Here is a 15,210-nt window from a genome sequence, read left to right on the forward strand (position 1 = left end):
AACAACCTAAATACTCAATTCACCCATATCCTACATCACATGTTATAGGCTAGCCATCATCCTTTTAATTTTAAGATAGTAAGCAGGTTTATTACTATTATTTGCAATACTAACATATGAACTCTAAATCACAATATGAGACATATGCCAAAATGACTCACTAAAACGGTGACCGTCTGATCGTGAGGATCTAGAGCGATCACCTCTCGATCTAGACCAAACTTGCAGGACGTATTTAGGAAACTTTATTGAACCCGTAGGAATTTTCGAATCGGAGGTCATGGGTCCGATTGACCAAAAAAAAGAAGTTTGACCAACTGTTGACCACGGGTCTTTTGAGACCGCCTCATCCTTTGGGAAGTACTAGAATGGCTTTAGGACCTTTTCCAAAGTTATGCATACACGTTAAGTTTATGGAAATTATAGGCTTGGGTGTATGTTTCGATTGTGGCCTTATAATACCGGATAGTATTACTGAAATTGTTCGCCAATGATAAATACGTGGGATTTTCAATGGTGGTCATGGCGTATTGTTGAAAACTTAGATTTGTTTTGTTGTTGCGATATTGGGTGTAGTAGTGATATTGGTGGGAAATTGATTTGTTTGGTAGTGGGTATTTTGGTTAATGAGGTTATAAAAGCGAGCTATCAGTTCGGTTTCGACCTTTACCATGCGACACGAGACTTTCCGTTTATATATTGTTATTATTTTTATTATCGTTTTATTTTGATGATTGTTATTATAATTCACTTATGGCTTGATAGAGGGGTTTGGTGTCAATAAGGATCTAATTAAATGTTGATTATATGTTTATACTCAAATGTATGTCTATGTTTTTGGGTTATGGGTACATTGGATATTGATGCAGGTTTTAAAAGGTTGTCTTGAAAAGTGAATAATAAGGGTTATGAATTTTGGTTGCTAAATGGTATATTATCGTGATTATGGGAATTTCGAGAATGCTTATTATTATTATTATTGTTATTATTAGTGCTATTAATATTATTTATAAAGGATTATAGTGATTGTGGGTATGATATGAATCTTGGTTTTGGTGCATTAGTTTATGTGGTTATCGGACTTTGAATTTCAATATCTTTGAGATTGTCGGAATTGGTATGTATATATTGATGGGCTATGGTTTTGGGAAATTTAAATATGGTGTTTTGGATTTTATTATCTTGTCTTATGGGAGTTTCAGAGGTTGTATATTCCTTAAGTATTAAAATAGTGTTTTGAATATTAATAAAATTGAATGGATGAAACTATATGTACTCCAATTTCTCTCACAACATGAGGAGGAACAAGGTTGTCCAAGTAGCTTCAAAGCTATGGATTGGAGATTTGGTGTTGAAGATCCATGAAAAATCCATCACACCATTGGTTCCATGTGAAACCTATCATTCATAATATCAATAGCTCCAAAGTCATCTAAGCACATTGAAAAAGAGGCATATTGAAAAAGAGGCATACTCCACATTGATATCTCTTCTAGCCCGGTCATCTGAAAAGTATGTCTCAAGACATTTTTTTTTCTTTCCCTTGTAATCTCGGCATCTTGGTGTAGAGCAACAAGACTAGGATCCTCTTGCAGCCATTCTAGATTATAAAACCTAAAAGTAAAGTGTGGTATTATTTTATAAAATTATCACAGTATGAAAAGTAGATTAAATACTTTAAAAGGAAATAACCACATAATACTTACTTAGGATTTAAAGAATGTGCCAAACAATGGAGTGGTGTGCTACTCTTAGTCCATCGCTCCAGTATAATGTGATACACCACATCAAAAAAGTCGCTTTGTTCATGCAGTTGCTTGTGCTCTGTCCTACAGGTGGCTGCCTTCACCTTCTCTATCATGGTATCCCACCACTCATAAACCAAATGAAGAGAAGGTTTATCTGTGTCAACCATCCTAATCATCTCATATATAGAAGCTGTAAATGAACGTATATAATCAATCTCATCCCAAAAGTCTTCATCCAATATCTTTTCCTTCACTGCTCTTGCTTTGCCAATATCATCCTCTTTATATAAGAACCAGTTTGGACTAATCACCATTTGTTCTAGACCTTCCTTTACTTCCTTAAATCTTCCAATCATCACAAGTGTAGACGCAAGCCTTGTTTCAGCAATGGAGAGCAACTTCAATTTGCAGTGGTCCTTATACATAGTCAATCTCATATTATGGTTCACAATAAAAAATTTTATGTACCCAACATCAGCAACAATCTCTGAAATCCAACTACATTTATCATACCAATCGTCATTTTGTTTTGGTGAACATATGCTCTTCAAAACAAGATTAAGAGTGTGAACCACACATAGTGTCCAAAATATATTGGGATATCTAGCCTTAACAAATAATCTAGCAGCTCTACAAACTGGAGCATTGTCAGTAATTACTTGAACCTCATTTTGATAACCAATTTCCTTAATGGAGTCGATAAGAAAGTTAGTAATACAATGTTTGTCCTTGTACTTTACGTCACAATTAATTCCCTTCAAGAACATAGGCCGCTCTCATAAGTTGTTACAATGTTAATAAGTGGTCTTCTTTGTGAATCTGTCCACACTACACACACTTACACCTTTAGTGCTCCATGTACTCTTGATTGGTTGTAAACATTGCTCAACGTGCCCCTTCTCTTGTTGCAAAAGAGTAGTTCTTAGTGCATTGTAACCTGGTGGAACATATCCTGGAAGCGTAGAAGCACGAAAATAGGAGTTTCGATAATGTGGATTCCTTGCCAGGTGGAAGGACAATCCACCTGTATAAAACATCCTTGCAACTTCAGCGTCACATTGTTCTCTAGCCTCATTTTGAAAAGCTCTATTAAAAGGCCCATTCATTCCATCTCTCTTCTTTTGCTCAACATTAGACATAGAAGAACAAAGTAAAGAACCAATATTAGGCAAAGACACTTGTCTTGGAGCTGCATTTTTCAACCAGTGTTCACATTCTCTCACAGGTCTTTTCATTTTTGCAAAAACTTCATCAGTAACCTTTTTACAAGGTGCAATCCCGTTGCCCGACATTTTCAACAAATGAAACTTGACCCTAGAGTAGGAGCCTTTGTAAGTATTATGACAATAATTGCATTCAAACATAGTATTTCCTCCTCATTTTCCTAACTTGTCAAGCCTTTTAACATACTTCCATAATGGCGCATGATCGTCTATCTCGATTTCATTGTTCTCAGTAGGATTAACATTAGCACTTGCATTATTATCCGAATGACTCGTGTTCCTGAATATAAAAAAAAATCAACATATTAAATATAATATTATTAAATTACCTAACCACAATTTTTATTTATTTATAACAATCAAATTTGTTGCCACGTGAAAGGGAGGGTGGTGGTTTGATTATGTAATATAATAGCTAAGACATACATGTGAACTTGCAGGTATACCATATGATGGCTACATATATGAAATATAATAATAATAATAAGAGAACCCAACTGACAGATCAGTTGTGCCATTAATAATAATAATAATATGAAATCTCAACATGTGAACTTGCAGGTATACCAACTTGGTACATATAATATAATAATAATAATATATGTGTATAAGGACAAAATAAAAAGCTTGACCATAAAACACTAAGAGAGAGAGAGAGAGAGAGAGAGAGAGAGAGAGAGGTAAACATACCGACGGCCTCCAAAAACACAGATTAGAAAGAGCAGCTTGAGAAAGAGAAATTGACATAATGAAAATTTGCGAATAATCTAACCACCATGACCACCAGATGAATTGAAGAACTTGGGTTCTTTTATTTGTGTGAAGATTTGATGAAGAAGAAGAAGTTGATGGGTGGTGGCGGTATGGTTTTCCTTCTTTATTTATATAAAGAAGATGAAGATCTGCAGGAAAAGATCTTCAAAGTTCCAAAACAGGTATCCCGTGTTGTTCAAGACTTCATAGTTGTGTCAAATTCTATTTTTTTTACGAATTTTTTTCCTAAATTGTATCTTCAAATTGGGATACCCGTATCTGTCTTGTCAAATACGCGTATCCTTTTGTGATTGACTGTATCCGTTGACTCGGATAAGTATCTCGTGCTTATCTCAGCGTATCCTCTACGTATCGTGTCTCCCAGCATATCGGACACGAGATACGCTGGTCTTCGTTCTTCTTAGGGTTTTATTATGGTTTAAAAAAGGAAGTGGGTTTGTGGAAGCAGGGAATTTTTATGACAGTTTTGAGAAAGGATTTGGGAATTGGGTTGGTTGCCTTCGGTAGAGTCTGTGCACATGACTAGAATTGCTTGTACCTACATGGAGATTACTCTATAAGTGTCCGGCCAGTATATTGCCTGTACCTATTTATATGGATGTCCGGCCAGTATATTGCATGTTCCCGCTTTTGTGGGTGTCAGGCCAATGGATATTGCATGTACCTACATGGAAATTACTCTATAGATGTTCGGCCAGTGTATTGCCTGTACCTGCTTATGTGGGTGTCCGACCAGTAATTTGCCTGTACCTGCATTAAGATTTCTCTGCAGGTGTTCGACCAAGATTTTCCACAGCCACCTATCCAACTTGTCTACACAGGAGGTTGGCTAGTTTCCCCCATTAATTGGTTGCCTTCAGAAACATATCTGTCGCCTTTGAATTTGATGATATACCCCTTGGTGGGCGATAGCAGGATATGCGCTATAAGGATAGTTGCAGGTATGGTTTTTGGTAAAAGATTTAGTCTGAAACTTGGTTTATTTTGGATTTGGATTGTGTTGTAATATAAAGATAAAGAATAAATGGTTGGTTAAAAACTCGAGTTTGATTCAATATTTCATTATATGAATCGTGATTGTTTTTAGTAAGAAAGAACTACGTATGGCTTGATCCCTCAGTAAGAGTACATAGACAACCTAGGTGCAACCGCAAAATAAACGGTTGAGTTATGCTTTGGAATTTGTGGCTATTTATAAAGTAAGAAAGTAGATTGCGATAATATTGCCCTGGTAAGGTTGAATTTGAGGCTGGAGGCCCATCTGGTAAATTGTGTGTGTTAGGATTGTGCATGCTAAAGTTTGGAAATATTAAACTGTGATATTTACAGGTGAAAATAATTTGGTAAATGTTCGTTTTTAAGGGGATACTCTACCGAATTTCAGTAGACATCTTAACCTTTTTAACTTTATGAATGCAGGGAAGATGGTAAAATAGTAGGTGGGTCCAGCATTGGTTGGATGCCGGACAGGTAACAGGGTTTGACAAGGATTCCGAGGGGGAATTCGGGTCAGGTTCTATCAGAATCAGACTGGACAGGTTCAAACGTGTTTTGGTGCCGGTTTCACACCTTACAAAATGGGACCACACTAGTTGTGATTTTTAAAATTTTTTAAAATTTTTTATAAGCCCAATACTAAATTTTTAATCCTATAACTAATATTTCCACAAGCCCAACTTCAAAGGACTTCTCTTTTCTAGGCTCAATCGTCTCTCTTTATATGAAATTGAGTCATTTGTGAATTTTTAAGCCAAAAAAATAAATTTTCAGTTGGAATTTGTAAATGTTTTTTGTTGAAAAATATATTTAAAAAATATTAGATAAAAAAAAGGGGACCAAACTGCACCGGTTGAGTAGTATTGATTTCAGTGTGAGGTGAAAATCCGACTGGGCCGCGCCCACCCCTGGTTGAGGGATTGCGAAATGATTCTTAACTTATTAATGATGACCAAATAGGACAATTAGCAAATGAGGATATTGCCCTTAATTCAGATCCTTTTAATTTATGCCAATAATTGAACAAATTACAAGAAAGGTAAAGGGACGAGGACGAGGGAGAGCACGGCGTGTGGGGAACGGCAAGCACAAGGGTTCATCTTTCGTTTTAGTATTGTATCATTTTGAAGATGAGGATTCTCAGTTTCCCCATCAACTTGACTCAATAATAAAAGTAAATTTCTTTATTTTATATAATATTAAAGATGAGTTCGTTGAAACTAATTGATTAATCTTAAAATGTGCTTTATAATCTTCTAAATCATAATCTTTCTAAATTATTATCACTATATAAACTCTTTAACCCAATCAAATTAATAAAATTCATTTGTACATTTTTAGGTAATTATATGATGAATGTGCCAATTTTGAGTGTTATGAAAACGTTTTTTATGAGAACGAAAACAACTTTTTTATGTTTTCTATAAGTACACATGAACTTGTTTTTATTTTATGAAAACATTCTCAATGTTTTCTATTTTTAGACCCCCAAACATATTTTTGCCTCATTTTTATTTTTTGAAAATGAAAAAAACCCCTTATTACGGAACAGGCCTAACATTTTTGTTTTAGGAAACAAGCCCTCAAATTACATGTCGTTCTGGTACTGATCGAGTGGGAGAGGATCAGAACAGAACAGCCCTGTGTTCAACTTCCTGTCGTGTGAGAGAGCTTCAGAGGCTGAATTGAATCTCAAGTCGTCCTTCATTTTCTATCCCCTGAACCAGATCTCAACCTCCAACTCTCTCTCTCTCTCTCTCTCTCTCTCTCTCTCTCTCTCTCTCTCAAATTCATTTGTCTGTTTTGTACAGTCTACCTGCCGTCTCTTCTGGACCAGTACCCTCCTCCTCCTCAGCTCCCAACCATAAGCACCAATCTTCGCTGCTTTTTCTATTTCTGCTTCTCTTCTCTTCTTCTTTCATCTGTCTGTTTGTACATTCTACCTGCCGTCTCTTCTGGACCAGTACCCTACTCCTCCTCAGCTCCCAACCATAAGCACCAATCTTCGCTGCTTTCTATTTGTGCTTCTCTTCTCTTCTTCTGTTTATTTTCCTAAATCCATTTTTGTTTCATTCAATTTCAGCTGCGCCTTATGAATCATCTGGATGATTGTGTGCCTTTCTTGTTTTCTGTTTCAGTGTGCGTTTCCAGCTGGTGTTTTGTTCTATTCATCAGGCTATGATTCCAATGACGCCTACACGATTCCACGGAGCTACCCCATTGTTCTCACTTGTATTTAAGCTCTAAGCTCTGCTCTATGCATTCTTCAAGAATGTGTTTCCTTCCTTGTTATTAAAGTTGCGCAAGAAAATGTAGAATTTAACCACTTCTTTAAGTTAGCGTTGTCGCATAAAAGCTTCAGAGTGTATCAGAGGCATTATTCCAGTGGTTTCTCCTGATTAGTTGGTTTAAACAACTCTTTAGACAGAGTTATGTGTTTTCTGTTTAACATTAATATGTTTCCTTTTTGTTTAATGATCATTTCATAGTTAGTTGCTTTCTTGCAGGTGTGGATGTACCCATGTCTTGTTGTTTGTTCCTATGGGTGTTTTCCTAATTTTGTGCAGATGGTGATGAGACAAAAATTTATGTTAGTTGCATTGCGTTCCGGGATCCAGTCAGCGAGGATATTGCTGAAGCTTATTGTGTACCTGCAAATTCATTTGCAGATAAGTGTATCTGTCTAGTTTCTCCATCGCCTAGCTTTCGTTTACTTAGGAATACTCTAGAGGAATTATTTTCTTCTGATGTTGATGCACAGCCTCATTGTTTTCTTCTTTTTTAGTTGAATGCGTCTGCCTTCTGCTTTTAATGGGTCTAGGAAAATATGTTCCCCTTTACTTGTGCTTCATTTAGTTTTTGTCATTATGGTGGCAAATTTTTAACATTCCAACATTTTCAAAAGAACTTATTTTTTTGTTCAAAATGGAATAAATAATGCTTTAGCATTACTTGTATGCTTCCTGTATTTGACTCTTGTCTAATTTGTGCATGTTTATTATGCGGAAGCAAGTCTACATTCTGTTACTCTTTTTCAGTGGAGTAGACTGTATTGATGCGGCTATGCTATAAATGATGGGTCTCCATTCAGGCGTTGATACATCTACTCTGGCCATCGATGGTGTAAGTTGTTCTGCATAAACTGCATTTTTGTCAATTTATAGTTATTAATTTACATGTGCTGGTTGAACAATATATCTCATGGTCTTTTGTATGTGTTATATGGTTGTTAGGTTCCCAACAGCGAAGCTTATAAGTTAATAACAATATGCTGGGAAACCTTTGGATCTCATCCTAACCCTTCATTCTACCTTTATTTGGTCAAAGTACCTATCACAGGAATTCGTGGCTGTATATTGTATAATTACTTAGGCTTAGGTTTTCTATTCTTTACAATCTTGCATATCTCTTACAGCTCACCCTTCTTACCTTCTTTTGGTCTCTATCTTTGTTTTGGTTTCTTTTTCTGTGATTTCCTCTTTCATGTTTTCCACAAGACTGCAAAATCATGATGAAATTTTGTAGCATGTAAGAAAGTTAGTGATGTAGTATCTGTTTTCTTGTCTTCCCCTTGTGGTTCTAGGTAGTTGTTGTTGACCTTGAGTGTAATCGTATCACAACGACGGAAGATATACCTCCTATCCCAGAGCCAGAATTAGGCGATTTGCGTGGGGAGATCAAAAAATTATTGCATTCCAATGTTGTGGGGTGCGATAGATCAGATGAAGGATGGTTTATATAGTTTGCCTGAGCAATATCCTGAAGGTGTCAACAAACCTTGGGGAGAGGGTCATGACCTTCAACCTAGGTGATAGTCGGGTGCCATTTAAAATAATTATGAAGTATTAGCGAAATAAATGTAGGGGTTCCACTTTTGTTGTAAAAGACTGAAAGGGCAATTTTGCCTTGATTTATTTTAAATTTTGTGGCCGACTTTGCAGATTATAAGCTTTTCATAGACTTCAACAAACATCAGTGTAGTCATTGTTATTCACTTCTTTTATTTTTCTTAAAGTTTAAACTTTAATGATGAAGAGGTCTTGAAGCTATGTCTTCCCTCTGAGCTAATGGCTTGTTAGTTGTTTCTTAAGCCCGAATATTTGGAGAGTGTTAAGTATTCACACATATTCTTTGCATTTGATTTCATGTGCAGGTTAGTGTTCTTAAAGTTCTTTGCATCACTTTTAAGTGGCTACCGAAACTTCATAGTATGTAACTTTTTATCTAATTTGGTGTGTGAATTGGTCTATTCATTTGTCTTTGTAGTTTCCTTTAAATTTTATTTGGTGGAATTGTGTTTTTTTTTTTTTTCCGAAGGAAGTTTCTGCTGCTCATGTCTTCTACACTCAAGCATTCTTGACGATGCGGCCTCGGTCGATTGGCCAACCACCAGAACCCATGGTATTTATGTTCATTGCACCCATCTGTATCTTCAAGATATCAACTCACATTTAGTAATTATGGGTAGATCTAATTGCTAGACATAATTATAGTAATTGGTATGACTAATGTAGTTATGTTCGTGATTGTAATTATTGTGATGATTATTCTTGTTGAGACTTATTTCTTTGGTTGTATTTACAGTTAACACAGTTCCTACATTCCCATGGGTTTCATGGATTATCTGGAAAGAGGAATGGGTTCTGACGAAAACACTAATAACCTACTGGACAAGTTACAAGATGCAATTAGAAGAGGCCAGAATCCTTTTTCAATTCTTCCATCAAATTTGGTAGAGTCTAACATTATAACAATTGCAGATACGGATATGGGAGCATCAGGTGAATTTGATTTGCTTTTTATTTAAGATTGAAAATTATGTCAAGAGAAGAAGATATTACAGATATTAAGCTTGATATGGTGTTAATTGTTTCCTCGTTTTCTATGGATTTTAGGATCAGGTGCCAAATACACATATGATAGGTTTCCCTCACACATTAGGACAGAAGAGCAAGACGAAAAGAGGTGGCAGATCCTTGCTGCAGCAAGTGGATTATCCTCTAGGAATATATACATGACAATTTGTTGCAGATGAAAATGAAATCTTGTTCATGTGAGATGTAATCTTTGCAAAGTAATGTTTGTTTTCCGTTGTTACATCAGGTTGGCCAACTATGCTTCTCTGGTGACTACACAGCTAAAGTTTTACATTTGTTTCGTCTTTTATGTTTACACATTTCCTGGCTCTTCTCAACTTTTACATTTGTTTTAATTAGTTTGATTATGAGTTTGTTTTTTGTCAACATGAAGGCTGATGGATTGGGCCTTCCTGATACTGATGCTTGGTACACGATTGAAACAATAGGAGAGAAGAACAACATTGGATACACACAATTTGTAAGTAACGTTTTTTTAATTTTAAAGGAAACGAAATTTTATTGGAAGTAACCAAAAGGAACAAAAGTGGCCAAGAAGGCCACAACAGAGGAAAAAGAAAAAGGACAAACAAAACAGCAGAAACAAGAGCAAGGGCCACAGAAGGCTAGCAAGGACAATCCTTGAGAGCTAACTGACTGCAACCAATCTAGCCAAATAAGCCTGAAATAAATTTTTTTGAATTCTGCAACAATTTGTAAGTAACTTGTTTCTTTCTTTCAGTTTCTACTGTTCTACTTAAGGTCATAATGGTATCCTCGTCTTCTTTTCTGTATGAGATTAGGTGCTCAGCTGTTGGTTCTGTCTTCTGTATGCATGCAACTGAAGTGTCCTTTGGTTTTTTGATTCATTGCTGATGATATTCCTTAATTATGTATTTTCAGATACAGCTGAGAGGGTTCTTGTCGCATGTTGTGCAACTACGCATTGGTTATTGGGGAATCACTGCTGTCGAGCCTCATGTTGTCTCATGGTTTAGCATCTCCACATTCAAAAGATACCACAGTTGAGAATCAGCAGCCTGCTGAGGCTTCTGGTGTTGCAAGGAGCTGGGTTCAGAGCATGTTTAGCAGGGATACTGCATCCAAATCCACCTCTTTCAGTGGTGTTCGTAAGTGGACCTCTGATGGCTCTTCAGGTAAATCTGTTGCTAAGATTATGCTTTTCCACGCATGTTTGATTTTTGATAATCTGCATCTAAGACTCAGGATGGGTATTTATATCGGGACTCAGGATGGGTAAGACTCACTTCCACATCAAGATTATGCTCTTCCTCATTGTAAATCTGTTTGATTTTTGATAATCTGCATCTAAGACTCAGGATGGGTATGCTCTTCCACGTCATGTTTGATTTGCTGCTGGTCGAGATGGGTATGTATATCGGAACTGACGATTAAGCATGCTTCATTATGAAATTTATTCAACTAATGCCTAGAAATGAATACACTGAGTTCTTGGATTATCAGCATTGCAAAAATCTGGGTTATTCGTGCGGGAAAGGCAATGCACAAGCTTGTTGGGCACACAAAATGGATTTGGTGAGCTAAAGGAACATAGCTTTTATATATATATATATATATATATATATATATATATTCTTTTTTTTTATATGTATTTTATTGATAATTAATAATTATTAAAGTAGCCATGTATTTTATATGTCAATCATGCAGGTCGATTAGAATGGAGGGAGACACAGTTATAACTGGTAGTGATGATTGAACTGCAAGAATGTGGTCTATTTCTCGGGGAACATGTGATGGTGTTCTAGCATGGCATGCTGGCCCAATATTAAGCGTTGAATATTCCACACTTGACAAAGGAATAATTACAGGTTGGCACTCCTATTCTATTTGCTCTGTTATTTTTCCTAAATTGCTCCGAAGATTTTTGGTCGCAATTCTTTAACACATGCGCCGATAAGAACTATTGGAATTATAACATGTGATTTCTGTTCCAGGTTCAACTGATGGGCTACTCCCCTTTTGGGAAAATGTGGAGGGTATGAGCATTTTATCTCTTGACTCTAGAATTTTCATTTTTCATATTCTTTCATGTTCAACTGGTACTGTTGACTATTAAAATAGTCAAGGGAATACAAGATAATGTTGGTTGGTTTCTTTCTACAAGATTTTGTGTAATTAATCAAATAATTATGTCATAGTTCATAAAAGTGATTAAATTTCCCTTTGAATTACTGCCGTTGAATAAAAAGTAAGCACTTTCCATTGCTACTGTTGCTTGTATGCAGGAGGTATAAGATGCGCAAGAAATGTTACTGTTCACACCGCTGCTATATTGTCAATCAACGCTGTAGAACACTGAATAGGAATTGGAGCAGCTGATAATTCCATCGGCCTCAAGAGAGACTTGGTAGCTTCTCTAGCACGGGAACAAAATTGTTTGGGTGGCAACTATACCGAACACCACAAAGAACAGTTGCTGTGGTATGCACTAATCCTACTTTCTGCATGTTACCATTCTGCATGCATCTGCTTGTTAAGGCTATTTGTTTCCCCTGTTTTACTCACTCACTACCTTGTGATATCCGGGGGAGATGTATTGCTACGGACCTTGAGAGGAAAAGGATATGCAGTGGTGGTCGTAATGGACTTCTTAGGCTTTGAGACCTACCATAAACATTTAAGTTCCTGGTGCGTTTGTATATTTAAGATGAATATTGAATGTCACAAATCATTTTTATCTTTTAAAAAATAATCAATTTTTGGCAATATATTTTACATGTTGTAGCTACCTATGTAAAATCTGAGTTGTAAAAATGACGTGTTAAGCTAAATACAAAACGAAGAGAAGAGGGGGTGGTTTATTGTTGCCCCGTTTGTGTATTTTCGTGCTTCCCAATCCTAGAAACTTGTTCATGTTCCCCCGTTATCTTTTAAATTAATTAAATTGCCACATGTGTTAGATAGAATTATTTTTTATATCATAACAATGAGAGAAAAAAAAAAGAAAGAGATATTTAGTCAAATACCCATTCTTAGCACTAAAACTATAAATAAACCCTACACTATTTAATTTCTATAAACATACCCCAAAAAAACCCAAAAAATAATAGCTGGCCCTATTGAATTTAATTTTAATTATTAAATTACTTTGATACCCCATTGAGTGTTTTGGGCTGTTTTATGAGGTTTTTGGGTTGGGTTTGTTTTAAGAAATCAATGGCAGTTTTGTAATTTAAAAGAAGTTAAAAGCCTTATTGTTATGTTGTAAATGGGTTTTGGGTGTGTTTCTAAAGTCCATTTCATATAGGGTTTTTTTATAATTTAGGCTCCAATATTGGGTATTATAGTGAATCTCCCAAAAAAAAATAGTGCAACCTAAAAGCCCAAAATTAATTGTGTTATCAAACCGCCACAGCACCACCATATTCCCACAGCCTACTGTATTCCAAGTTTCCTAGTCGGTGTCAGAGCCCCTACCTATTCTATTCCAAGTTCGCAGTCTTTGAAGGGAAAAAACGATTATATCCTATTTCTAATCAGAAAGGGGGGAAAAAAAAAAAGGGGTTAAAAACCTTACAAGTGCAACAACGAACGGGCAAAGGCAGCCTGATAAGTGTTAACGCCGAGGTCAATTAGATTTAGACCTCCTTTAGATTAGTATTAACAAGAGTAAAAACTTACTGCCATATTTGATGGACCGCATCAGCGAGTTGCCACATGAAATTCTTGGTAGTATATTGTCTCTCTTGCCGCTAAAGGAAGCAGTGGCTACTAGTGTTCTCTCAAGGCACTTGCGGTATGCCTGGGCATGGTCTACTTTGACACTTGATTTTGATCCCGAGGAAACTTTGATCGGCTTCAAATACCACAGTCGAACATTGCAAAACAAGAAAAGCCATAGGTACGTCAATTGGGTCAATCGTGTAGTGGAACAACATTCTGGCCCTAACATCAAACTATTTAGGGCTTGCTTCGATCTAGATCGCCGCTTTACAAGTTCCGTTGATAAATGGATTGAATTTGCATTGAAAAAGAGAGTTCAAGTGTTAGTCTTGGATTTTGTTAAGGAATATGGAGTCAACAAAGATTCATATATGTTTCCCCGCAAACTGTTAGGTCTCGAAGAAGGGTTTGCTTCAAGGCATTGTGTTGGACTTAAATCCCTCAAAGTTCTTTCTTTGAACTTTATTGATGTGACCGGAGAAATTCTAGAGCACTTCTTGTCAATGTGCCCATTTCTTGAGCGATTATCAGTGTCTTTTGTTGAAAAGTTAGTTAACTTAAGAGTTGTCGGTCCATCAATTGCATTGAAGTACTTAAAACTAGACGAATGTGATGACCTCAAAAGAGTTGAAATTTCTAACACAAACCTTCTTTCTTTTATTCACACCGGGACTGCAATAGACTTGCGTCTCAGTAACGTACCCTCTCTAGTTGAGGTAGCCATTACTAGTCAAAATAATGACATTGCTAGTTTATGTGCCTCCACTGCTTTCATGAGACTTGCCTTTACCCAACTTTCATGTTGTCTTTATCAGCTAGAGACTCTCATGATCAATACTCAAGAAGCGGTTAGTATTTATTTCTTATGATGATATGTTGTTTTTCTTTTCTCTTTGTTTCGTTTGATTATGTAGTTACTCACTCTCTTTTTTGGCTCTCAGGAGTACAATAAGGATTACACCTTTCCTATATTACCAAATCTCAAGCATTTGGAGTTAACGGTCGAAGGAGATTACAAGTTGAGTCTTAACCAATTATCGTTTTTTATGAAGGCATCTCCTTACTTGCAGAGACTTGCGTTGAAGGTATATAGTCTTTTGTAGTTCCATTGGTCTTATGACTTTATGAGGTCAATGGTGATTCTATTTATCTAATGTAGACTCAATTGTGGTTCTTGTTCCATTAATAAATTGTTTGCTTGATGCAGTTGCGATTCTGGGAGCACCATTCTAATGAGGGGAAAAAAATAAAGAAAGCTGCCAAATGTCCCCACCATTACATCAAGGTAGTAGAAGTATTTGGGTATTGTGGTCGTACAAATGCTGTCGAACATGTTATGTTCTTGATGGAGAATGTTGTTGCTCTCGAAAAACTTGTTATTGTTCCTTACTGGTCGTGGGATTGTCATCATAGTGGATCAGAATCGGGAAAGAGAGAAAGGAAGAAGGAAGCAAAGGAAAGACGTCATGCTAATATGCACCTTAAAAATAGGGTTCCTTCAACAGTAGAATTTGTATGCTTGTAATAAGTGGGGAAATTCTTCACTCATATTCTTTGCAACTTCAACTGGCTACGAAACTTCATAGTATGTAACTTTTTATCTAATTTGATGTCGTGTGAATTGGTCTATTAGTTTGTTAGAATGGACGGGGCACGTTGTGAGTTGTAGAAAAATATAAATGTGTGTCTCGGTAATATTTGCCGCATTATCTTTTATTAAAACGGGACAAACTACTTCTATTCTATAAAAAAATTATTTTTCATAATAAGAAATTATTGTATAATACTAGAATAATGTCATGTGGTATAACCCGTTCTCGTATTATAATATAGGTGAAAGACAAAATATTTTTTCCACTTATAGCAAAATCTAATATATGATGAATGCTACTGTAGGCTACTTAC

At 36.1% G+C, this 15,210-nt stretch overlaps 1 protein-coding gene and 1 pseudogene across 1 annotated transcript; one reads left to right on the forward strand and one right to left on the reverse strand.

Annotated features, from left to right (window-relative positions):
* Positions 1–1,702: 1,702 nt before the first annotated feature.
* LOC117628957 lies at positions 1,703–3,040 on the reverse strand. Its single transcript, XM_034361498.1, has 2 exons — positions 2,591–3,040; positions 1,703–2,503 (listed from the first exon to the last, which is right to left on the reverse strand). Exons 1-2 carry the CDS (start codon positions 3,038–3,040, stop codon positions 1,703–1,705), a joined length of 1,251 nt encoding a protein of 416 aa, XP_034217389.1.
* A 3,291-nt stretch (positions 3,041–6,331) lies between these two features.
* Positions 6,332–14,910, forward strand: LOC117628959 (annotated as a pseudogene).
* Positions 14,911–15,210: the final 300 nt, after the last annotated feature.

Source organism: Prunus dulcis, chromosome 5 (genome assembly GCF_902201215.1).
Source record: "Prunus dulcis chromosome 5, ALMONDv2, whole genome shotgun sequence".
NCBI lineage: Eukaryota > Viridiplantae > Streptophyta > Magnoliopsida > Rosales > Rosaceae > Prunus > Prunus dulcis.

Bases quoted from the DNA above. Each gene is read 5' to 3' on its own strand.
- LOC117628957 (XM_034361498.1), bottom strand. From the start codon at position 3,040: ATGTCGGGCAACGGGATTGCACCTTGTAAAAAGGTTACTGATGAAGTT. The intron at 2,504-2,590 runs GTAAGTGTGTGT...ATGTTCTTGAAG, and splicing joins GTACATGGAGCACTAAAGGT to GGAATTAATTGTGACGTAAA.